Genomic DNA, 27,032 nt, shown 5'->3' with positions numbered 1-27,032 from the left:
CGGGAGTGGCAGAGCTACCCTGTGAGGTCCCTTCAAGTGACCTCTGCTACACGTGCAGCGCGGGGAGGGGACTTTCCCACCCACCGGCTCAACAAAGCATGATTCACCATTGGAACCTCATTTGCCAGTAAAAAATATGACAATTGTTTTTTTTACCCTTCTATCTGGCAACAAAACTGTCTCGGGTGTGGACCAATCAACTTCAAGGACAGTGCACATTTTCAGAGTTGTGTTTTTTGTTTGCATTTTATTACTGCAGGTATTGTGGTCTATGCAAACATGACTCCTTGTAAATAAAGGTGTCAGTTTTGTTGCCAGATAGAAGGGTAAAAAAACAATTATCAAAGCATGATTCGTTTAGGGGTGGCGGGTTAGATTGTGGTGATATAACGTCAAATGTGTTGAACTATTGCCCTCCGCCACTCGACAGAGCCAATCAAATCATGTTGTCACATCGTGGGCAAAATATGCCGACTGATTTGGATTTTCAGCAAAAAAACTCGAAGAGTGCTGAAAATCAAGTGGAATTTTGACAATCTTATCCGACGTTTCACTCGAGATTACGTCCGGCAAAACAGCTAACCCCTCGCGTGGATTAGCCGAGCCATCGGAGGTTTACAGGAAAAACAAAATGACATTGCAGCAATGCGTATGCATGCATATGGTGAACTTCTTTCGCACCGTACATAGCCAAACGTAGTAATCGATGATGCGGCCCAAAGCAAACCCCATCATGAATCATGACATTGGTCGTGAGAGCCTACAAATGGAATCAACAGAAGCGGAGCGTGCTGACGATAGTGAATCGAGCGGGAAATTCACTCACGTTCTGTACGATGCAGTTGCCACCATTCAGTACGGCAATCCCAAGCTTCAGCGTCGACCGAACCATGGGGCTTTTCACGCCTGCGGCACACGGGAATATTTTATTGCAACACAGATAAGATCAAGACGAGATCAAAACGTTTCATTTCTTTCTTTTTTTACAACTGGGGAAAACGAATGCGTGTTGGCAGATGCGCAGCGGCCGTGGGATGTCGCTCGAAACGCAAACCAACTCGGCGGAAGAGAGTTAAGATTTAGCTTTACCTCCTCTCCATCCCCACACTCCAGTGCCCCTCTCTCCCCTTGACCAAAATTTGTCAAAAAATTGGCTTTCCCATAAGAAAAAAAACAACTCAACCCGTTCGTCAAAAACACCACGGGGGGACTTAAAAGGGAAAAAGTGCATAACAGGCGACGTTTTGGGTAATCGCCCTTCTTCATTGGGAAACAGCGATGCCAAGCGAAGTAGAAAAAATAGAGAGGTGAGAGAGGGGTACCGGCCTCTCTCTCTCTCTCTGCATGCTGTAAAGAAAGGCCATTGCTCAAAGATGTCACCCATTATGTACTTGTCTTAATGTAGCCTTGCTATTGACGAGCGTGTTGAGTGCGTTTGCTATTTGTGTTCATGCAACCACCGCCAACACAAGCAGCAGCATCGCAAAATATTTTCCCATCAACACATGGCCTGAGCCTCTTGTGCGAAGGAAACAACTTAAACCATCTCACCTAGTCGCTCGCTCACTCGCCCTAGCAATCGCTTCACCAAGCACGCTCGCCTACTCGCTCACTCACTCACCCAAGCAATCACTTCACCAAGCACGCTCACGAGCTCGCTCACGACCTCGCTCGCTCACTCACTCACTCACCCACGCACTCTCTCGCAAGCACCTGACATGACCAGAGCCGTCACGTTCGGCAACGCCAACGCGTTCTGTGCGCTTGACCGATTTGCGTCATTAGCGGCCACGGGAGACACCTATCGGTAAAATTTCGCTCATCAAGACGGCGCCAGTGGCAGCCGGGGAGGTGATGTTATTTTAATGGACCATATTTGCATGGGAGGTGTGTGTGTGGGGAGCGGTAGTGCAGCGGTTAGCACACTCCACTATGGACCCGTCGACCCGAGTTCCATTCCAACTCACGGCCTATATCGGTGATGATCATCCGAACCGGTCCTGAGTCTCCCCCTAAATCGACTAGGCCTCAAACGAGCACCTGGTATGGTGTGTAAACATCACCACTAGGGAGACATAGGCGGTTGTGCATGGAAGTCAACAGCAGCCTGTTAATGCTATAAGAGGGTGTCTTTATGTTTGATACTCTTCGAGCTGGAATTCAGCTAAAATTAATCAAATTAAGTCAAAACATGTATTTCATGTGACGGGGTGGGGGGGAATTTTTTGTGCGGTCATGCACCACACCAGAGACTTATCAACTCCCATGGAGCCGTAGCCCACTGAGCCCGGACCAACGTCCTGATTTGGCCAACAGTGGTGAATTGTGCGAGCACAATTTCAAATGAGCGGGGTCGTCCAAGAAAAACTCACTCTCATTGGCCATGTAAATACATGGGTACGGCTACAACTCGAGATTTTGCTGCTTGCCTTCTCACGTGGTACCAATGTTTGTCCTTGCCCATGGACTCACCGAGAGGTCACGGGATTATTCACGGGTGGCTGAAACCCATATTCGATCGCGCGACCTCAGGAGTACCGGCTCAGCGATTAGGAAACACACCACACGCACGCGGCACGTCATGGAGCTGTCGCGGTGTAACGGTCAGCTCGCTGTGACTTGCAATCCGGAGGTCGCCGGTTCGACTCGACATCCCAAAGCGGCTGCGGTTGAAACGACGGTGCGAGTTTCTTGAATCCCCCCCCCCCTCCCCTCTCTGACTCTGTCCACCCGGCGGCATAGAAAGGTTCAACGCCGTTGGTCGACCGGCAGGCCAGGCGTGGTGGGGTAAAGTGTGGGCACTCCCACCACTTCCTAAAGGTCTGCTCAGCGTCGAAGAGAGAAGGTCAAATCCCCTTTGTCGGGGCTCTCTTTAGAGCTCCGCCTCACGGCACGAGCGAGCGCTTTCGGCGCGAAGACTTAGCATTTACTTAAAGAACTCTGAACTTTTAACGGGAGCGCGCTGATTTTTAACCGAGTCACCCAGAGTCGATTGTAGATACATTTCAAGTCTGAACTACGGCGGGTGACTGACTGAGCCACAGATATTCGTTCTCACACCGATGGCCTGTACATAAGTGGTGTTTGTTGAAATTCTTTAGCGCCGTACGTAGCCAACCGTGCGAATCAGAGGTGTAGTGTAGAGGTTAGTGTAATGTGTATTGTATAGTGATGTCGTATATAGCGACGTCGTGTATAGTAGTGTAGTGTATGGTTCATCGTGTAGTGTATAGTATAGTATCTACGTATGTTGAACTTCTCTCGCACCGTACGTAGCCAACCGCGCTAATCGGAGGTGCCGGGGAAGGACAACAAACTAAACACAAAAAAGCAGCTCTAACAAAATGAGTGTGTCAATCTAGATGACTTAAAAGTGTCTAACTCCAGTGACTTCCTAATATCAGAAGGTGGAGTATTCCAGACGGCCGCGGAAGCGCATCTGAAGGCACGCGATGCGGTGACCACCTTTCTTCGATGGCAGCTGCCAAAAGCCGCTGCAAATTCGCACCAAACCACATCTTCGATTTAGCCGCAAGCGTCACCGGGGCTACGTGGTTAAAGCCGTGTCGGAAATGCATAAGCACGTCCCCCCAATTTCCACTCACTCTAACCACCCCCCCCCTCTCCCACCTCCCGCCACCCCTTGGATCACAGACTGTGGAAGTCTGCAGACAAGGTTCTTAATGGGCCACACTGCAGATTGATGGAGCACTCTCTTGCGTTGTGTAGCAATTCCACGCTGGAGCAATGGGCCACACGAGCTCTTGGGAAGCCGCAGAAATAAAGTTAAATAATGAAATAATGGTGGCTCTGCCGCAGAGTTTGCTGACGGTAAAGGGGGGGGGGATCAGGCCTCCTCCTGATGACCCATCCTGTGTGTGCTCACAGCGTGCCACTTTTCTCCTATGCTCCTGACTCTCCTCTCTATCTTCATATTCTTCCTAATCTCTCCCTCCCCCTGCTCTCTGTTGCCCTTCTGTTTTCCCTTCTCTCGGAGACCACAGCGAGTCTACCCCGGTCGCGTTGGTGTTGTGCACCCTTTGCCTCTGCTCTTCCCTGCGCCCGGTGTTGTTGAAAAATAAAAACATTTCAATGAACAACAAGTCGGAGCAAACCTCTAAATTTGAGAGAGAGATCTGATTCCATTTCCCCCCTCCTTCCCACGATTCATTATGCGTGTCACCGGGGTGGGCTGGCTGTTGTTGGTTCGGTCGATGGAGAATAAGGTGGATAAGGTGGGTGTTGATGGGGGTAAGGGGGTCAAACCTTTGCTGGCTCCCAGCATCTGCAGCACCATCTCAGCCGCCCCCCTCTCGTGCAGGCGAGACTGCTGGTACTGCAGCTTCTGCTTCTCCATCTCCTTTTCCTGCACCGCGACAAAACGAGAGACACAAATGTGGAGCTCAGAGGGCTTCCAGTAAGGGGCCATCCATTTAGTACGTACACAAAAATCTGTCAAAACTTGACCCCTCTCCCCTTCCCTGTACGCACCCCCTCCCCCCCGAATCCTATAGAACGGACGATATTTCATACACTCAGAAACGATCAAGGATTAATAGTATTGACGTGTTTAAGCAAACCGAAAGTCCACCGCCGGACTATCTAACTAATTTGAAGGCCAATGTAGACAAATTATTATCGAGGCTTCAGCCCCCCCCCCCCCCCCCCCCCCCATTTCCTACGCGTACATTGTCAGTAGACCCTTAATACGCAAGCGAACGCATTTGGGTCACCCCCCTCCCCCCTCCATGCGCACGTACTAAATGGATGCCCCCTAAGCTTTTGCATCCAATATAAGTTAGCCATTCTGGTCTCTAAAGCTCCAACGTGGTCTTGGACCAATGTAACCTGCGGGCCCGACTGATCTGCCACACGACTGGGGTCTCTACTCCACGCCGTTCAGAGCAGGACCCTTCTAATACTACTGCTCTCCCAGTGTCGGATCTTGTGCTCGACGCCACGGGGTCGGGCCTTCTCAAGCGTTGCCCCAAGGATCTGGAATGCCTTTGCCGGCGGTCATCTGGCACGTGACGAGCCTCGGTGTGATAATTGTTTTTTTACCCTTCTATCTGGCAACAAAACTGACACCTTTTTTACAAGGAGTCATGTTTGAATAGACCACAATACCTGCAGTCAGAATGCAAACAAAAAACATAACTCTGATAATGTATGCACTGTCCTTGAAGTTGATTGGTCCACACCCGAGACAGCTTTCCTTAGAGCCTAGTCTCACATGGGTTGGACCAGATGACGACAAAAGGCGCACAACTCAAGGACAATGCACCATCAGAGTATGAGAGCTCGGGGTAAGCATTTACACCACTGGAACCTCATGACTCCTTGTAAAAAAAAAAAGTGTCAGTTTTGTTGCCAGATAGAAGGGTAAAAAACCAATTATCATATTTTTTACTGGCAAATGAGGTTCCAATGGAGCCTCGGTGTGTTTAGGAGAGGCAGTGCAACCACTCACTACTTTCTCGTGGCTTTTGCTTCAGCGGTATTTTCTTGTCTTTGCATTTCATGTTAGTGTGCAATGTTTTGACACCCTCCTGAGTGGAGGTCATATTACATTTGAAATCAATACGGTTCACAGGAACGGTTTTAACCATTCGCCACTCGTGTTAGCCCTGGCCAGTAGTAGATCTCAGGTTATTGGGCTCTTGGCGCAGGCCACAAACCACGACCAACTACTGTGCCACCGCTCCAGAGAGAGAGAAAATAAAGACAGAGATCACCAGCATTGCTTTGCACAGTCTGCTGAGGCAAGCGCTCTTAGCGAGCACCCATGAAGGCCGACATGGCTCCACACACAGCGCTCGCAACATTCACACACTATGCAAAAAACAATCGCGTTCTGGTATCGTAGGAACCAGAGTACCAAGCCAGCTTGCCTTATTGAATAACATTAAATTAGCTCTCCTGCATAATGTTTTCCTTCGGCGGAATATAAAGATAACAAGTGTGTGACATATATTTAATCAAATAACAGGATACTAAGTCTTTCTTTATAATCAGATGATAAACCATTTGGATACATTTTGTTTATTTTTACTGGGGACAGCTAAGGAAATGTAATCCGAAACGTTTTGAGTTTTTTCACTTTTTTTACCTCACAATAAAAACGAAAGAGACATTTTGAATACATTAAGTAAGACATATATTTCGAAAATACTACAGGATAAGCCATTAAGATAAAGTGGTTCCATTTCCCACAGGGATAGCACTTTGACGAAAAAGTTTGTCAGATCAAAGGCTTTATTGCTCACTATAAATCCGCAAAAATGCCATCTGGCGTCACATTAGATGGGGGATTACTGCCTCTGTGCTGGATTTACTGCGAACTGGAAGTCTGTTATTTGTTCATTCGCATTGATTGGTCTCGCGGTGGATTACAACAACTTTCCACTCGTGCTTCATTTCCACAAACCGCTGGCAAAGCAGACCAGGCCTCGAGCCCAGCAAGCTGCCTGGCTTTGGTCTCTCGGCATCAGCTCAAGAGTCCCTGGTCCAGAAGTCTCCGAGCTCCACGAGCGACGGAGACCCTGTGGGATGGGCCCCTACCAAAACGGCCCGTTGTTGTTGTTGTTGTTTTATTTTTTTAAAGTTCAACAAAAGCCGAGGCTGACCATCAGACGATGCCGGACGAAGGCTTCCCCAAGTTTTCAGCATCTCGCACTGTCTCACCCACCGCACGCAGCCTTCTGTCGCCCGGATCTTTGTTTCGTAATTTGTGACCCCAGTCACACCTTCAATAATTGCCCTCACAAGGTGCACATGCCCTCGCGTGTTGACGCGCTTTCAATTGGAAACAATTTGGGGGAAATCACAGAAGAAATTCAGTGACGAAGGCCACGACGCTGGGCTCGAGATAAACGAGCAACACAAAAGTAATTTGCTGTGTCCAATGGGCGTACACTCGTTTCATTGACCCTGGCGGCAATGATGGGCCGAGTCAGCCCCCAGCCAGGATTTGAACCTCGCGACCTTCCGATTAAGAGCCGCTCGCTCGCTCTCTCGCTCTACCGTTGAGTCACCTGACAGGATTTTCTTATAATAGAGATCATGAATCCTTGAAGAGGCCTCACCCGGTCAAATAAAGGCCACTGATTTATGTTAATGAACCTCATCGGTCGAGGCTCATTTGCACCGAGATGGAGAAATGAATTATATATCCTTGCTCTGGAATTCACGAGTAAAGTGAAAGGATGTGGTGCAACGAGCGAACGCACCGGGTCCAGGAAAGGACCTTAGCGAACGCACGACGGAACACGTCAAGATTTCGCACTGGCACTCGCGTGAATGAGCCGAGGGTGCGGCGTCGATGAGCTACGCACGCGAGTGAACAAATTAAAAATAAACAATGCATCGGCAAAGGGATTTAGTTTCAGCGCAGTCGTTGAGCACAGGCCCGCCACGTCAAGTGGGCAGCAACAAACAGCACTGTTAACGTTGTCAGAGATAAAATAGTTAACATGGTTTGTTGACGGTGGTTTATAATGTATAAAGAGGAAAGTATGACACATGGGCAAGGATAATAACAACAGAGTGACAGCCAATGAATGGAGCGCATCTGGGAATGCGGCTGAGTGTTCGCAGGCAACAAGGATACTGAGCGATCAAATCGGGAATCGTGAGCGATGGACAGCACATTAAGGAGGCCTTCATCCAGCAGTGGATTGGCATGGCTGATGAATAAACCGCAATTTAACTGTGCAAGGTTGAACAAAAGTGACTGCTTTTAAACTAATGCATGATTGAGCAAGTGGAAGATTTTAGCAAAATATGATTAATTGATTATTATGAACGTTAATGTATTTGTGTAGCTGAAGGTCAAGTATACGGTGTTACAATTTAACAACAATAAAACATTGATTTTGCTTATTTAATTTCCCAGCACCGTATTTTAAATCGACTCGCACTTGGCAAGCAAAGCTGCCCTTCAGTAGCGCACACTTTGGTCACGGTTATTTTACGCTTTTAGAAAAAGCAACTACATGGTGGCGAGATATTGGGCACAGCTGAAGGACAAGATGAACAAAGGATTCATCTTCTTGGTTCTTTCGGTAAAGTCACGTAGAAGGGAAATAATAAAATAATAAAAATAAAACATCATATTATATTATTTTATTATGTTTTATTTTTTATTATTTTATTAAAATAATATAATATATTATTTTATTATGTTTTATTTTTATTATTTTATTATTTCCCTTCTACGTGACTTTACCGAAAGAACCAAGAAGATGAATCCTTGCAGTCACGAAAGCTTTAAATCGAAATTTAAAGGATTTATGCTTTCAATCCAGCAGCATTTGTTTAAACGAAAATTTACTCTGCTGCTGATGAGATCGTCAAGGTCAAAAAACAATTCAGAGTTTGGTTGTTTTAAGAAAGATGCTAATAAGTCTGGAAAACCAAAAAGGCCATTGGACTAAGATACATCGTATTATTTATATGTAGAGACACAAAAGAGAGGTCTGCTTATGTAGATTTGAAGCTTTCGTGACTGCAGGAATCCATACTCTGGTTCTTTCGGTAAAGTGACGTAGGTATACAATAAAATAAACAAAATAAATGTACCTACGTGACTTTACCGAAAGAACCAGAGAGTCTGCTTATGTTTGCTTTTCCACGTATTCCTCCACAGCAACCCACTGTGGCAAACGTACTGATACCACGGCAGCTTGAACTCTGAGGCCAATGGGGGCGTTTGATTCGATTCTCTCAAAATCGAAGTGAATCAACGGGGGCAGGGGGGAACTTGAAGAGAATGACTTCCACGTGTTCATGTTTTTTTCTATACTTTTAAACGGTTTCTTCAAACAGTAAATTTCAGTTGTAAAATAAACACGTCGAACGAACTTGGTATTTCTGAGTGCTCGTGCTCTCTGGGGGCTAATACTGGTAGGAACCTCCTGGTTACACCAGCCTACAGGGGATTATTGTGTCCGTCCGTCGCGCATCTAAAAATGGTAGGGGTGGGGCTGGGTGGAGAGGGGAAGGTGGGGAGGGGCTGGGTGGGGAGGGTGGGGAGGGGCTGGGTGGGGAGGGGAGGGTGAGGAGGGTGGGGCTGGGTGGGGGGTGGGAGGGGTGGGGCTGGGTAGGGAGGGGCTGGTCACCCCGTGGTGCCCTTATAAAACTCAACGTTTAACCTACTCACGCCGGCTTGTGCCCGCCCTCACAGTCGGCCATATTTGCAGAATGCACCACGCCGCCGTTGACCCTGGCCATAGACCGAGCAACCCAACGTTCCTACCAGCTCCCTCCGCAGGAATGTGTTTTGGCCGAGGGTGCCGTGTCCTGGTGGCCTCATGCGCAGTGACCCTGGTGGAAGGGGGGGGAGGGCAGGAGGGGGAGGAGGGGCGGGATGGGGGGCTCCGGGGGGGTAGAGCACTCTCAGGGAGGGGCTCCCAAATGGGAGGGGGGGGTGGGCGGGCTCCTGGGAGGGGGGCTTCCAGAGGGGTGGGGGGGGCGCATGGGGTGAGGGGGGCACCCAGAGGGGAGGGACACCCGGTGGGGGGGGAAGCGTTCTCGAGGGGGGGGGGGGCACCCGGTGGGGGGGGGGGAAGGAGGGGCTCCTAGAGGGAGAGGGGGAGGGGGCTCCCACACCGACCTCAAATGTGGCAGAGTCCTCCTCCTCCTCGTCAATGCCGGCGTGGCAGCTCTGCAAGGCAACCACAGGGCAGGGCGAGTCACGGACTCCACTCGCGCAGAGGCTCTCCCCCCCCCCCCCCCATCAGCCCGATCACGTCAAATGCGATCCTCCGAGAAAGCACTGAACACGTCATTTTAAATCAAGAGCTATGAAACTATGAAACGTAAAATAACGTGGAACGTAATTAATTCAACGAACGTATTCGTAAAAAAAATCTAAACATAAATGAAGCGGAACGCGTGTTTACCTTGGCCATTATGTCGGCGTAGGCCATGTACAAGAAATCCTCCTCCAGTTTCCTAGTTTAACAACAAAAAACAAAAGGGAAACATTTGACACAAATCTCAATGGAATCGCTCTCGGTGCGCAGCGTCGGCGAGTCTCGCACGCGACACAAAAAGCCTACGGGGCCACATTGTTGGATGCACCTCGGGCCCTGCGTCTCATTCTTGGGGCCGTGTTATCAATCGCCGAAAGGCCTCAGTCTTGAAGCCATTCGGTCGTTTTTTGATTTGCACATATGCTCTGTTTAATTTTTTTTCGTCCTGTTTGCAAGAAGATGTGGCGTGGGTTTTGTGCAATTTGTTGTTCATGCTCTTGTTAGTTTCCAGAGTACCTCCACCCTGCAATGTCCTGTTACTGCCACCACTGCTGGCGGTCTTGGGCTGTTGACCGTGGGCCTCTATGCAACTCTATGGGTCTCTGTGAAACTCGACGGGTCTCTGTGTAACCCTATGCAACTGAAATGTCCTTTAACTGCCACCGCTGCCGGCGGTCCGGGGCTGCGGTCATCCGAGTAAGAGAGCTGCTCAATAGGCTTTGCCAGCTGAAATAACAAAGTCCGATTCACGTGGCCAGTCGGGTAATTAGCACATTTGTTTTTTTGCAGACATTCTCACAACACAAGGCCACCACCAAAGTGTTACGTTTCGGAGACAATTAACGTCTGCAGTGGTGGGTGATATAATTTTTACATCACCACCTGCGTCCTCTCAACCGCCTGTCCTCCCCAGTGCAGACGCTCATCAACTCGCTGCATCAAGGACACACACGATAGGGCAAGTCACCCTTGGAGAGGAGCTCAGATAACGCTCGAAGCACAAACTGCCACTGGGTTTGTACGTGTCGTGGCTGGGAATTGAACCCACAATTCTGGGACCGTGGTGTATTTTGGGCAAAGCATTCCTCTTGCGCAGGCGTGTAAGTGCCTGGTATACAGGAGGTCGTGGGTTCTATTCCGACCCTGACACCTGTATATTTGGAAATTGCATGTTCTCACCGTGGTCGCGTGGACTTTCTCCGGGTCCTCCGGTTTTCCCCTCCGCATTTAGAATCAACATCTCGCGTTTAGAGCATTTGGCCGCTATGCATTTCCACGTGATGATAAGCCACTTTTCGTTGAGCAATCATGTGATACAAGAAGAGCTACACAGGACTTTACCGGGGCACACCCTTTGCGTTGCACTGCTCTAGAGGACCTCTGACCGACCCCTCCAGGCCGGAGAGATGTCTTGCTCGAAGGTGGGAGCACCCACACCTCACCCCACCCAACTCGACGTGCCAGTCGACTGCCTGTGTTGAAACCATTTACGCCGCTGCACGAGACAGAAACTTGCGCCGTCATTGCAGCCGGGAGATTGAACCAAAACTGGCGGCTGCTACATCACCGTAGCTCCTCAAACACACAGCGTGTGGTATGTAAAAGCATTTACAAGACATTTACTCGCGATGAACAAAATACATTTTTGATCAATTACGCCGAGCTATTGGGAGGGCTAATGAGAATGACTTTATAAACGCCGCTCAATCGCCGTTCGTGCGCGTACGCTGCGCCAGCCGAATTTAGTATGCGCGTCTGTGAGCCTTCCCATAAAACCCTGGCCCTCTGTGCTTCGCAGAGGTGGCGTTATCGTGCGCCGTTGTGGATCGTTATTGGTTCAAGCAAGCTTCAGCAGTACTCCCATCCTGCATCTCCACATTTAAAATAAAATGTGTTTTAATCCTCTGGCCTATTGGCTTCCCAGACCAATAATAGCCGCCAGAATGTGTTTAAGCAAGCAAACTTCATAGGTATTCTTTGGTTCTTTCGGTAAAGTCACGTAGATAGAAAAATAATTAAAGTAAATAAAATAAAAATTTAAACGACGAAGTTTCGATCACAACACAAGCGATCGTCTTCAGGAGGAAAAGTGGGAAGGTCACTTTTTTTTCCTGAAGACGATCGCTTGTGTTGTGTTTCATTTACTTTTATTATTTTTTTCTATCTACTTGACTTTACCGAAAGAACCAAAGAATATGAATTCCTGCAGTCGCGAAAGTTTTAAGTCGAAATTTGAACCTCATCGGTCTCATCAGTGGAGTCAGTCTTGAGAAACAAAAGCTACTGGGTTACCAAATGCTTCTGGCAAGAGGCGATCGCTATGCTGCAACCAGGCAATTCAATGATGTGAAAACCAATACCAACATGTAAGGCTTTAGTTTACGAATCGGATTAACCAGAATGATACGCAAGATAAAAGACTCCAACAAACTAAGGCTGGCTATGAATGGTGGAAATTACCTACGCAAAAATGTCATGGAGACAATGGAGGAGCGATTCCAGAAATCCTGCCAATATTTTAATTAAGAAATGTATTATAATCGCGTATTTCAGCCGTAATCCCCTCGCCATTACGAATAAAGACAAGGGGGGAAGAAATTATCCAGGATTAACCATGCAATATGAAAGCGCGGTGCGGGGTTACGGGCCTCAGTTCACTCGCTTCAAAGATTACGACGGAGTATACTAATAAAATAATGCAGAAATAGAAGAGTGGAGCTAAAGGTGCAGCACTGCAATTGCTTGCTCACGCCATTACCAGTGGAAGAACCTCCACTGGATGAGGATTTTTTTTGCCAATTCGTCTACGCTGACCAGATGTCTTGGAAGAGGGTAGATTATCCACACTTTACCCCGCCACGCGTGACCTGCTAACCAAATAAATGTGGTGGTACACCGATATACATTTATAATGTGGCCGTCTTTTCAACTGCAAAATCGAATCGAACTGGTGACCGCCGGATTGGAAATCTGGACAGTGGTCACTGATGCACCAAGTGGCAGCATCCTCGTCAACTCCTCGTTATAAGGTCACACTCATGACACGCAAAAGTGCTTGCACACAATTGCACCCACAATACCTTGCTGATCTTGTCGAGGAGCATAAACCATTACGCGAACTCCGGTTATCCTCACAGCGGCGATTTTTGGCTGGCCGTCGAACAAAGGCGGTGGTCACCGCATCGCGCGGCGCTTTCAGATGCGCTTCTGCGGCCGTCTGGAACGCTCTTCCTTCTGATATTAGGAAGCCACTGGAGCTATGCGCTTTTAAATGCAGATTGAAAACGAATTTCTTTAGAACTGCTTTTTGTGTTTAGTTTGTTGTCCTTCCCGATTCGCGCAATTAGCTACGTATGGTGCGAAAGAAGTTATACATACATACATAAAACTCAACAGGGGTTTATATATCAAAAAAGGGGGTCAACTTACAAAACCTCCCCTCCACCCCCCGCCCCCCCGCCGCAAAGAAAGATTCTGCTTCGGGCCTTCAATGGGCACAGACCGCCAAGGCATCAACTTCATTAGCAAACTGAGCAGCACTTTGTGTGAAGTACAAAGTGGTAGTCTCATGCAGAGTCCGGGAAGTGGAATAGTCACAGTGAGCTCACGGCTGCCAACGGAGATCAATGCCACTTCATTGCTTCCAAATACGAGTTGCAGCACTCCCTGGTGCTAGATGACATCAAGGACGAGATATATATTAGCAATTGATCGTAATTAAGCTCATTTCACGGATTCCTTTTGACCAATGATGGAGATTGATTGGGGCGATATGACATTTAGGCGGCCGTTGAAACGACGGACGATTGTCTCAAATCCACGTCCACCTCGCAGCGTAAAATTATGATGCCACAGTCGGTCCATCGCTAAGTCGTGTGTGTCGGGAGGGGGGGGGTGGAAACATGGGTTACGACCACCTCTTTGAAGACACCTGAGCAGCGCGGAAAAGTATTCCGCGCCTCCAATAAGCACAGTTGGCTACGTAGGGTGCGAGAGAAGTTCAACATAATGCGCATGAATACTTACATTCATTCCATTCGAGATGAACTCTTTTCAGCTCTCTCTAGTCGAGGTCCTTCCGCCAGCGGTGGCATGAGCAAGGAATCGCTGGGCTGCACCGTTGGCTTTAATATTTAACCGCATAGCAGTAAAAAACGATTTATAAATACTCGGGTGACCGTGACACAAAAAAAAAAGATTTGGACTGGGATGCTCAAATTGAAATCGAGTCGATGGCAATTAATTCGTGTCCGCCAATGTGGCCAAAACGAGACGTACGCCCATTGATTTCCAGCGGCGCTAACGCTGCATCCTGAATTAAGGAATGCATTATTTATCACCAGGTGAGGCCGCGGCGAGTTACAGCGTCCGACTTTGAACAAGACGCCCGGTGCGTTTTATGTGGAACCACGTCGGCCTGTGGCTTCACAAGGGAGATGCAGACAACACCAGTTGTCCCCCGTTATGAGACCGATTCAGCCTACAGCAGTACCGCATCTCCGATGTGTTTTAAGGGTTGTAGCGCGTTTTGTACGGCACGATGCCCAACGTTTCGCTGCTACCCCTACCCTCCTCCCCCCAGCGTGAGCCACAAGCGAAGCAAATGGACCACACTCACGATTTCTCTGTCAGTGCCGTTCGACTGAAGTAGAGGATGAGTTGGTGGAGAGGATCGGGATGAGTCTCCACCTCTGTGTCCTCCGACTCCTTCTCCTCTTCATCGTCGTCGATGGATTTCTGTGAACGACGATTCGGCAAAACGCGAGTCAGGGGGTGGCTTGATAAATCGTGGCGATGCACCAGCAAGCACCGCAGAGCGGAGTTAACGCTGCACGGAGGTGTGCTGCTCACAAAGAGCACATGCAGGCCTAACTCCCGTCATGCCTTGCACACGCGTCATGTGATCACCACGTTGCATGCGGCACGCTCTCAGCCTTGTCCAGACCACCAACTCAAGGCCCGAATGTTTGGCCGTATTGTTGTTTACACTGGCAACTCTATAGCGAGTTGTAACATTTGTATGTCCACACAGGCACCAGTGGCAACAAACATTGCTTTAGTATTTTCTCGCGACGTTTTCATTTTTTTAACTGGATACAACTGATAATGCGCCGCCGCTCGGAAGCCAAAGTGTTCGCGCCGAATTAAATTGTGCCCATAATGGTAAAAAATGGCTTAATGGAACAAATATATACTTCACCAAAGTGAGCAGTTTCAGCGCGTCGCCAAAATTCAGGTGGTAAACATGTGGCCAAACATTGCGCGGCCGCTTTCTATTTTCCTCCATTTATGCACACGACACAAAGGCGGAGATTTAGAGTCTTTGGAAAGATCTGCGGCCACGGTCGCGCATAAAGGCTGGGTGCGTCAGGAGCGCAGGGACAGGCAAGCGGAGCGTGTGCGTCACATGAAAGGAAGGGCGGTTATGACGCGTGTGCATTATCGACGGAGCGCAAAACACGCGGGCGGCAGAGGAACTAAGAGACGCGCGGATTCTTGCCGTATGCAGGGTCAATTATTGCCGCTGGATGTCTCCGGTCTTTCGTCTCGCATGATGATTGCGGGTCCACTTTGTGCGCACAAGGTTTGCACATTTTTTAAAATTATTATAACTTATTTGGACAATTAATGTGATGCAAACATCAACGTTTGAACGTTTTTTGATCTTAATAAAGGGGGGGAGAGATGAAACGGCGTTAAATTGGACATCTGAGAAATAATAACCTTTTTGCGGTTATTGCACGCCAAGTACACTTACCTAGGGAGGAGCTCAACACTTTAAATTGTATTCAAGATTTCTGAAAATTATCGCAGGGATTATATAGCCACGCCACAAAACTCTCAATATAAACACAATTGCGTCAGCGGCCGAATGAGAGCCGTGATGTAAAAATAACATGTTTCAAAGGAACATTGTGAGTGAAAAGAACAAGTGTGCATGTGTGGCATTTAATTTTAATGTCACTGGAAATCAGCGGATGAACAGAGAAGTGAAAACAATGAGCGACGGATTTTTGGGTGGGTGGTTGGGGGGGGAAATGATGCTGGGAAAATAATTCTCATTCAAACGCAAATTTCTGAAGGCATTTAGGCGATGGAAATACAGCAGTTGGGGAAGCGCGGACAAGTTAATGAGAAATGTTAATGCATGCAGAGCGACTGAACACAGCAACAGCGGTGTGTGTGAGCCGGGAAGCTCTTGGCCATGCTATTGGTTTTTATAGGAACACTTGCAAACCCGCACACGGGGAGAAGGCGATGATTTTGCCGGCGCTTTGTCGCGTGAGTGGAGAAGGCGGAAGAAAAATGGCAAGACTTTAAATGGCAAAAAAATGTGATAAAATTATCCCAGTGGGAGAGACAAAGAGAGAAAATGTTTTTTTCCGAAAGCAAGATTTCATAACCCTCATCAGGGATCTCTCGTGCAGCTTCTGATCGTTTGTTTTATGCTGTGGATGTGGTTGTGCTTCTAACATTGGTGTTATAATGATATATACCATATTGTTTATTTGCATTGTGCTCTTGCCAATAACCATCTGGTAAACCGAGCCTGACCGCTGATGAGACGCAGAAAGTCGAAACGGCTATTCAGAGTTTGCTTGCCTAAACAATTGCTGCTCGAAAATATTGGTGGGGTTTGTGTGTGTGTGTGTGTGCGTGTGTGTGCGCGTGTGTGTGCGTACGTGCAAAGTCATTAGTGACCGAGCTGAGACGGACCATCAACTCGGTACACTTGAGGACCTGGATTAATCTCGGGTGAGTGACTGGGGCTTGAACTGGGATCTCCGTTACGATGGCTCAGCACTTTGACGGAGGAATTAGCCCCAGGAGTCCAGACAGTCATCCTTTCCGCCACAAGCTTCCTTGGCAAGCGGCAGTGCCACATGAATCGGTAAAATCTGCTCACCGAAAGCGATCGACAATTACGCAGCGACGCCGCGAGCTTGCAAAGCAGCGACGTTGCCGGGCGGCAGGGCATTTTTTTGTCGCGTCGTCGCAGTTCGAGCCCCAGCGGCCCGCCCCCATGCCCTGGCCGTCCGCTTCGGAGTGAACGATAAAGTCTCGGCCACGTGAGCTGCCCGTCAAAGGGTCCGAATTTCAATCAGCCCACATTTGGTAAAACGAGAAAAAAATCGCGTTGCAAAATGTTGCTACTTAACCGTCAAACAATGTCCGTCGTTGAAACAGCTCCTCCATGATAGCGTTGCGCTATATTAACGGTGTGAATATGCAATGTACCACATTAGGCTTATCGCTGTTGTGTTACTATCTAAATGCAGCCACGTCTGGCACACCGTGCAATAATATCTAAGCGAGGGAATTCGGAGGACTTCTTTGCTTTTGAGTTTTTCACAATATAAAAATTTCGAGGGAAGGAGAGTGTGCGAGGGTGTTAGGGGAAAGCAACCGATGCGGTAACGTTACGTGGGATTGCATGTCAATAGTCAGTCCATGGGCAACACAGGAGGAAAGCTTCAATCCTGGACTTTAACACAGTGAGGGTCAGTTAGTAGTAGTGCGTATTACCGGGGGCAATGCATTCCAGACAGCGAGAACAGCAGAGGAGAAGGAGCAACCTCCCGTGGAGCGGAGGTCGACCCACCGACCGATCCCTGACGTTTGACTGGCGTGTGCAGTGCAATGGCGCCCCTATCTGGTACTTACGGCTATGTCATCAATTAGCTTATCCTCATAGGCATTCTCCTCTGTCTCTATCCAGTGTTTCTTATACGCATCGAGGAAGAGATTAATGGCGCGGTGCCTGGGAGAGAGAGAGAGGAGGGGGGGACGTACAGCGAAAGAACAAAAATGGCAGGATGGTGAAGAGGAAACGGTGAGAGGGAGGCGAGAAGAGAGAGAGAGAGACGAGGAGAGGTCAGAGAAAGAGAGAGGTGAGGAAAGGTCAGATGAAAGAGCGCGCGAACATGGAGGGTTCCGCGAAACCCTGGCACATCGATGTTGAATCGTCACGGCAGATACAACGGAGATGCCCCATCTCCACATTGACCGAGGCCGATTTGAGCCCTCTGCGCCGCTCCGCAGCTCAAATTTTACACGGCTCAGCGATGCGGATCACACCGAATGCATTACACTGGGTGGCCAAATTATTTTTTAATGATTATTAACCACCGCCTAACGACAGGAGTGGTGGCTCATTGGTCAGCCCGGTGACCTGAGTTCGATTCCCGGCTAACGTCATTGGCCGAGCGATGCCTGGCCCCTACGGCCATCACTTCACCAACCCGCACTGACCAGCGCGGTGAAGTTATTTTCCAACGACCCCGATGACTGACATAGCCAGAGGCCTTCATCCAGCGGTGGATTGACGGAACGCAACTAATCATCATTATAACAATCACCGTGAACGGACAAGCGTCGTCGTTTCCCAGGCACGGTAAGGGGGGGGGGGGTTAACTGTGGAAATTGAGGTGTTGGTGACATTGTTCACGTTAGAAACGCCCCGGCTAGACGGCGTGAAATTTGTAATCAGAAATAAAAGAAAATCGTTTCAGAAGAATGTCCGTTCATGAGCGCGGCCGTCGGTGACTAACGTCTTATCCCTGTCCTGCATCGGTATCTGCGGCCCACGGCTGCGCTCTCCACGGACGCGGTCGGATTGAGATCTGCGCCGCGTCAGTGCCGTTATCGTCACACCATAGAGACCCTCCGTAATCAGCCCTCTAATAAAAAAATGACCCTCTCAGTCACAGATGCTTCCTTCCCAATTCTAGATGCAGCTGAGGCTCGTGACGTCAAGTGTCGCTCTTGTTGTTTAGAAACGCAATTGGTTACTGCGGTTGCTAGGCGGCTCGCAATCGGAAGGTTGCGAGTTTAAATCGTCGTTGGGCGTTGAACTCGGCCCATCATCCCTCAAGGGGTCATTAAAATAGGTACCGCTTTGTGGAGAATTTAACAGTGGTTGTCCAATGGATAGTTTGGATAGTGGAATTTTATCCACGGGCTCAGGGCTGTGTATAGGCGATGAGCAGCGCCTCAATGCTCATTTGAACAGAAAACAACTTTAGGAAGCCCAAGAGGTTTCTAATTGTTTGGCCACCCAGTGTACTTTTGCCCCTGCAATTCAACATTAAGTCAACGCGTGATTTCAAAATGTGCCGCGGGAAGAGAGAACGCGAAAACCAGAGGGTGCGCGCTATTTGTCCACACACGCTTCCTTATTTTTTGTCCCATCCGTCCGGAGGAAATCGCTCCGGTTAATTGGCAGCAGTCAAAGAAAAAGAGTAAACAGCTGAGAGGCTCATTTTGTCCGATTGGTCAGTTCGATGCGATGATTAAACCCAGTCCGAGCACCGCCATCGTTTTAATCATTTCTGTGCCGGGGGAATCCTCGCGGGGGGTGAGAGGCAATTTGCCGCGGCGAGTTTTCTCATTCACTAGGTTCATATGCCCCCTCCATGACACGCACGCACGCTCGCAACAATGATACGGAGCCTGCGACCGTATAATTCCATTGTAAGCCCCATTCGTGTAAGCTTAGCGCTTTTCGGGGGGCCGATGGCTCCGGGAAGCGTTAGCGGCGTGCTTCACAGCGCTAAGATTACACGTAAACGGCCGGGCATATGAACGTAACAAATGCGTGTCCACGGTGGCACCGTAGGGGTCCTCTAAACGTCTTCCTCAATCACAGAGGTCCAGCAATGAGCATAGCCTCCACCAACTGGAATGATCAGTTAGGCCCTAATGTATTCAAGCAAAGTATCCATCGCAAGGGGCAGCTCTAATGATGTTTACTACATTTACAACTCACACATGTTTTCGGAGTGAACGGTATGTGAGGGGCACACTAGATTTTGCTCATTGTACACCTTGTGCCACACAGGGACAGCTTCCACTGGGGGGTCCCCCGCGGCAAGATTGCAGTAGGCAATGTGACGGCTCAGATTACATTTTTACGTAAGGCGCTTTAAGTTGCCGAGGCATTTAAGCAAGTGCCCTTTAAATGCAAATCCTTAGGCCCCTAAATATACTTTGTTCGATTTAACGTCAAACGCACAATGAGTATGGTAATCAAGTTGTCAGCAGTGGCACTCCGTAAATCCATAGACCACAGTTCCAGAATTATGTGACAATGATTGCCATGATCGCCATTAAGATTACCAACGTTTAGTTTGGAATTTATTTTGGGTGGCATTTTTTTTTTACGATGGACATGAGCTCTGCCCCATACTCGCTTGATCAGAGAGACACCATCTATGCCCCTTGCGTTGAGTCTGTACACGCGTATGAAATAACGCAACAACAAATGTCCTACCGAATGACCCGTGACGTCCCTAACAATTGCCGGTTTAATCTCTACGTTGATAACCCATCATACGGCTGTTCTTACGCCGAGGAAATGTCACGAATATACGTAGCAGTAGCTGCCTAAACTAAACTGAGAAGGTAAACTATCAACACATTTTTTTTTATTTTTCCAGGTAAGGCTCAGTGAACTATTTAGCTCTTTTTCAGAAGCGGCCTGGCCACAAATGATTGCTCAACTAAGTGGCTTATCACGTGGAAATGCATAGCGGCCAAATACTCGAAACGAATGTTTCTAAACGTGGAGGGAAATCCCCCAAAGAACCTTGAGAAAAATCCACGCGACCACGGGGAGAACAAGTAAAACTCCAAATACACAGCAGGCGTCAAGGGTCGGGATCGAACACACGTACCTCCTGTATACCAGGCGAGGTAATTAACATCTCACAACCGCAGCACCTGCCTGCCTGCTGCCTTTCACTCTCCCCCACCTCCATGGACCACGGGCATGCTGCCCAATCGGACAGAAAATGAGCGCGGAGGAAATTGAACAAGCCCCCAAGAGTGATTTGAAGAAGACAAAATTGATTTGTTTTCTGCATCCATGGCATTGGTGCCACGGACCCAAGCGAAATTATTACCATCAGCCTCTTCACAAGAACCTCAAAGTCTCTCGCATCAAACGCCTTTGTAAGCCACACATGATGATAGGCTTTCAAGTAAAAATTGGTCACTTTGTGGCTAGGGAGGGGGGAAGGGGGGGGGGAAGGAAACAATTGCATTAAACTCAAACACAGTGCACGGGTATTTATGTTTAAAAATAAATAACATGGCATTCAACAAGAACAACGACAAAAGCAATTTCACTTGCCACAGTATTCATACAAATGACTTGCGAGAATTCAGTGTTTGAATGTAGGCGCTACAGTGGCGAGATGTTAATTTCCTCGCCTGGTGCGCAAGGAAGTCGTGCGTGGGTTCGATCCCGACCCTGGCGTCTGTATATTTAGAGTGTGCATGCTCTCCCCGTGGTCGCGTGGAATTTTTCTCTGGGTCCTCCGGTTTTTCTCTCCACATTTAGAATCAACATCACGAGTATAGAGTATTTGGCTGCTATAAATTCTCACGTGATAGGCCACTTCGTTGAGCTATTATCTGTGGCCAGGTCGCTTCTGAAAAAAAGAGCTATATAGCTCAGTGGGCCTTACCTGGTAAAAAAATTACAATAGTTTAAATAGTAAAGTGCACATAATAATAATGTACAGCCCTGTAAACTGGTACAAAACTGACCCCTTTATACAAGGCATCATGTTTGCAATAACCACAACACAAGCAGTCAAAATGCAAACAAAAAGAAACAACTCTGATAATGGTAATGATATGCACTGACCATTATCAGAGTTGTTTATTTTTGTTTGCATTTTGACTGCTTGTGTTGTGGTTATTGCAAACATGATGCCTTGTATAAAGGTGTCAGTTGTGTACCAGTTTAGCGGGTAAAAGCCTACTACTATATTTTGCCACTGGTAAAGGAGGTCTCATAGTGGACAGCCCTCTGTCAATCCACGGCTGGATCAGGGCCTCTCCTAGGCCTCGAATTGGTTGACTCGTCCTTTCAAAGGAGCCAATTCAGTGCAAAGGGGGTAGTTGCGTGATTTGTGTGACGCGTTTGTTTGTATGAATATTGCATACAGATAAATGTTCTTTACGAGCGGCATGTAGAGACGTTTTTTTTTATTTTAGTTGAGGACCATCAGGGTCCATGATGATACATACCAGGGATGTGTTTCGGATTTAAACAAGTTCGGATTTTTAAGAAAATTTTCGGATATTCGAATCACGCGGTGTTATGCAGCTGTTTGGGTGTTTTCAGGCTCACAAAGGACACGTCGCTCGATGTCACGTGACACCACTTTTTAAACAGGACTTTGGAAGAACATCACTGCAGTATATCAACTTACAACAAATCACGTTCTTAAAGTATCCGTGAAAAAAATTCTAATCAGAAATTTCAGTCAAACTCTGCCAAGTCACTTTGTATCACAAATCTACAGAACATCACGGATTAGACTTACAACGATGTCATACTTTTTGTGCAAAGATTTTCCTTTCTCCGTCATAAAACTTTACCTCGCCACTACATTGACAGGACCGATAAATCCAAACCCATTTCAGGACATTTGGATGAAAAATCGAGATATTACGAATGAAACGCAAAAGCAGCCAACGCCTACACAGCGGGAAGAAGCGCCGTGTGCAGTCTGATCAGAATCAGAATTTACAACCTTCATTTTCAACTGGAGGAATCCGATGAGCTATGAAGCTCTTACTCACGGATGCCCAGTAGGGGACAGCTCGCGCACGTTAAGGGGTGGGGGGGGGGGGCACTGCGGAGTTGCAGTTGGACCAACCTCGGCAGATTGTAGAGAGGCGCCATGCGGAAGCAGGCGACCACAGCCCTCTTGCGCTGCTTTGAGAGCAGCTTGTGCCACACCGCCTTCTTCGAGCGGTGCGGGTGCTCCACCTGCGACGGTGCGTCCGCGTTAGCGCGAAAGCGACGGTTGGTATGTGCTGCAGGGTGCTTCAAAACAATGTTAACACTTACATGGGACTATCGTTTCTAATGGGAAAAGAACTGGATAATACACTAACGTGATAGCAAATGTATGTTAATGGCTTCAAAAAGTCAAAGAGTCTCCACTTGTTCGCCGTCGTTATCAACGCATTGCCTGGAATCTTCTCCAGGTGGTCTCCAGAGCCCGGACGCAGCACATTTCTAGTGGTGTTGTTGCAAAATCTCAAAAGTGTAAAAAAAAAAAATGTAAGCACACTGTATATACGTATGTATTGGGATGTGACCTAATGGACTAATTTCTCTCTTATAATTTCTTTGTTGCAATAACTTTTTTCGTTGTTTGTGCTTATTGTTTTGGTGCAATTTCTTTATTTGTTTATTTATTTTAGATTTTGCTTGGTAAGTAGGTTTTTGATTTGTTGGTATGTATGTGTGCGTATGTTGGGCTTGTTTCGCGCCGGACGTAGCCAACCACGTATATGGGATTTGGTCATTATATATAATTAATTAACAGCATTGTAGGATGCTGTTGGAATGAATGACGCTATTTAAAATGAAACTATTATTACGCTCGTTTTGATCAGAAAGGATTCTCTCAAGTTTTTTAACTCGAATTGTAAATTTTGTTGTTTTACTCTCCAACACACAACCGGTGTACTGAACTAGTAACTAATTGGCACGTTTTGTTGACGTAACAAACTAATTGGCTGCGTCTGGTGGTGGTGGCGTGGTTAACGACACATTTATAATTACGCGATCTAACCCAAACGAACCTCTACGATGAGCGATTAGGGCAAGCGCACGGAGTTACAAACGGATCTTTATCCTCCGTTAGGTTTCACGTTTTAGATAATGTTTTTGTTTTTACAATATGGAACTCAAGACCACAGGAGAGTCTCATCTGCGAGAGTCACCTTGGTCGCGAAGATGGAAAATTGCAATTAACCTAATAATGTAAAGTACAATAATGAGGTAGATAGACGACAGAGCAAAACCACCAATTATAAATCGGAGCAATAACAACCACGTTACAGGATAAATAAAACAATTACACAAAATCAATGTTCAAGAAAATACATCTCCTGTAACATCAGCTTGCTCATACATAATTAATTAAGTGACAGACTCATTCAACGGATTCACAATGATCACAGCACTAACATGTAAACCAGTGTTCTTCACTAATTCTCAGAGGAGGGCCACTTTTGCCGATGCGACATCGGTAAGAGGTCCGCCACACATGCGAAACCGCTGGAGGGTTTGACATCACGATGATGGGGGGCGGGGGTGTTCACACATTTGTGTTTTGTCGGGGGCCGCACGTCAGGGAGGGGGCCGCACTAAAGGCCACCACCAGGGGCCGCCAGTGGCCTGTGGGGCCTTGCAGTGAAGGGGGACAATATGGCAAGTCCAGGAACCTCACCATCTCCAGATGGTAGAGCACAGCAGCAATCTCGGCCACACGATCGACCGTCTTGTCCGGGTCAGAGGAGTCCTCGGCCTTCCCCGGCAGGTCCTTGTAGAGCGAGATTTGCCAGCGGATCGCGGGATCGTCCATCTGCCACGGCGCGCAAAGAATAAGCAGCAGTGGCCATCATTCAGTGCATTGTACCACGAGAACACCTTTGACACGTGCAATTACTTTTGTTTTCAAACCAAAAACCTACTCGCAATGTTCCTCCCCCTCCGCCCCCCCCCCCACCCCCCATATTTTATACCGACTGCGCAATCAGCGTCATATGAGGAGACGGATGAAGCCATTCGGAACTCTCGCAGAGCGGTGCAACTCATCGTGCCGGAGAGCGGCTCACGGAAGCGGCTAACACGGAGCTACCTCTGAGATTGTTGAGTTTATCTCTGGTACGACACACACAGTAGAGGGCAGCACTTTCGCACCCGCTCTGCCACATGAGAGCGAGGTTCGTCGCATGACAGTCAAGGGGATATTTCTATTCTCACAGCCGGAATGTATCCAAATTACGATCAAACGTATGAATGACTTTACGATTGTGAATTTTTATTGCATAAGAAAATATACTGCACTACTGACCGATATTTGCATTAGTCACCCACTATAGGAGCTAGTTAATATCTCAAACTCAATCTCGGCAGTGCTGCCTTCACTACACTGACACAGCCATTATGAACTCACTGAGCCAACTGGCCCATCTTGATGAACACAACCCAGATTCCTCACCTTGCTTTGGGAGTGCAGGTTGTTGCGGATGTAGTCGCGGACTTCATCGTCCATCAGCTGTTCACACAAACACACGAGCGAGCGCGGCTCAACATCACGCCGGGCAACTTCGTTCCGGACTATCGAAAAACAATCGCAGATCGCCGAAACCGTTCAGTGGGGACCACCTGACAGCTTCTGCACGAAAAGGAGGGGGGGGGGGCAAAAATCACGCACGACCGCACTAATTGGGCTGCCACCTTTTCCACGGTAGTCCCAAACCTGTCCGTATTTCACAATCGGCCCTCGGTCGATCGTCAACACTGTGCCGTAAACCGCAATGAAGGTCGACACATTGTTGGTGCCGGATATCGGCGCAAATAAGATTCCTGCCGCGCGAATGCACCGTAGTCAATTCCTGAGTTGTGAAAACCCCAAACAGGTGGCGATGGAATACACAGAGCAGGTTGCCTATTTCCAAAATGGCGGCAAACAGCGTGTCGTTGGATTTGTGTAATCGCATTTCTTGTGAAGGAAAATGTCAAATGATTCAACATTTACAAAATCTCTGGTCTGACACTGGTGAGACGAGGCCCGAAAAAAGGCTCTCTCTGGTGTAGGCCAATCAGTTCCAAAGACAATGCATCATCTATTATTGTCAGAGTTTGTTTGTTTGCATGTTCACTACAAGTAGTGTGTGTGGTTAATGCAGACTTGATTCCTTGCAAAAGGTTTCTATTTGGTGTTTGAACATCTTAACACCTCCTGTTTTATTGCCAGAAAGGGTAAATCTTCTTGGTTCTTTCGGTAAAGTCACGTAGAAGGGAAATAATAAAATAATAAAAATAAAACATAATAAAATACAATTCTCACGACGTTTCGGCCACAACGCAAGCAGCCGTACTCATGTGAAGAACAGGTCTGTCGGAAAGACAGCGTCTGAATGAACACCACCAAGCTTGGCAGCGTATATTTAAGCTGGGTTAGGGGAGGAAGGGCGCCTTTACAAAGGAATTAGCATATCAACAGGAATTTTGCATATTTATGGAAAATGCAGATATGGGATTAGTGACTACTTGTGGAATGTGTAGGTGATGGGGGGGGAGGTCTCATAGTCATTTTATGCTCGCGTATGGATTAACAGTAATAAAGGGAGGAAGTAGGATTAGCAGTAATAAAGGGTAAAACCTATTGTTATTTTTTCATACCTCGATACTGGCAAAAAGGTCCCATTTTACTTACAGAATCATCGTGGGTAACTTAAAACACAAGGATTTCAAAATTATGTGAGGCCAACGTTGGTCCAACGTCAACCGACGTTGGCCAGACATTTGCATCGGTTACTGGGGTTCTGCATCTCTGAGTAGGAATAAAGATAAGGTAAGCTCATTCGCTTCATTTTACAGAGCGTGGCATAGCCTTGAACTGCCCTTGTATTTACATCAGCGCACACACACCTCATTATTCCTCCCCGAGCAAAATTACCAGCGCTAAATTGGGATAAAGACAATGCATTACACGCCGTGTTTTTAATATGCTGCTTTTCTCGTACCATTATTAGCACACATTTTGTAATGACCGTTATCCTTAATTTAACCAAATGACAGCCCGGCAAGATTTATGATCCCATTTGCAAGAATGATTTGGACACCTGCATTAGATTAGGGATATTTTTTTTGTTCAGTGAAATGGACTGCTATGCCGTCGGACACATCTCACTCTGGCGAATGGAGCTGCGTGGCGTTTAACGTCCACTTGGCAGTAGATAGTTTGCGAACCGTCAGCTACGCTGGCTTAACATTCGCGAACGTTTTTGATTTCGAGCGCATTTGCTTGAATGTCTTCCAGCGTTGCCTTAACCTCAGCGCCGTATTATCCAAAAGGCACAGGAGGAACTGTGCCGAGGGCCTACGAAAACTAAAGGACCTAAGAAAATACAAATTTTGCTTGTTTTTTTGTTTGTATGATGAACAATGTAACCAAGATATATTTTTGAATAAACAAAATATTTAGAAATAGCAAGGATAGGCACGGTGTATATACGAAGAGGCAGAGCCACGTCAATGTCGATCTTTCTATTTTTCACAAGGTGAGAATAGAAAGTAACACCGGAGATGAAGTTCAAGTGGTGTTTTTCACACAATCAAGAGGGCGATAGCAGCGGTAGTCACATGGCGTGGCAACAGTACCACTTGTAGAGAGTTACCAGTGAAGGCTACGAAACAGAAGTGTCTCAGGCCTACAAGAACCTTAATCCGGCCCT

General features: G+C 47.6%; 1 protein-coding gene across 1 annotated transcript in view; it reads right to left on the bottom strand.

The window, feature by feature from the left end:
- LOC144949015 (ryanodine receptor 2-like) overlaps nt 1–27,032 on the bottom strand; it is a 260,188-nt gene that overhangs the window by 116,947 nt on the left and 116,209 nt on the right. Inside the window, exons 76-84 of the mRNA XM_078878800.1 lie at nt 24,791–24,847; nt 24,017–24,151; nt 22,430–22,542; nt 17,421–17,517; nt 14,374–14,492; nt 9,903–9,954; nt 9,614–9,664; nt 4,267–4,366; nt 827–906 (exon numbers count right to left, since the gene is read on the bottom strand). Coding sequence (XP_078734926.1) covers nt 827–906; nt 4,267–4,366; nt 9,614–9,664; nt 9,903–9,954; nt 14,374–14,492; nt 17,421–17,517; nt 22,430–22,542; nt 24,017–24,151; nt 24,791–24,847 — 804 coding nt within the window. The remainder of the gene's footprint in view (nt 1–826; nt 907–4,266; nt 4,367–9,613; nt 9,665–9,902; nt 9,955–14,373; nt 14,493–17,420; nt 17,518–22,429; nt 22,543–24,016; nt 24,152–24,790; nt 24,848–27,032) is intronic.

Source organism: Lampetra fluviatilis, chromosome 52 (assembly GCF_964198595.1).
Source record: "Lampetra fluviatilis chromosome 52, kcLamFluv1.1, whole genome shotgun sequence".
Taxonomy (NCBI): domain Eukaryota; kingdom Metazoa; phylum Chordata; class Hyperoartia; order Petromyzontiformes; family Petromyzontidae; genus Lampetra; species Lampetra fluviatilis.
The sequence above is the reverse complement of the archived record's forward strand: the minus strand, read 5'-3'. Positions and strand labels throughout refer to the sequence as shown.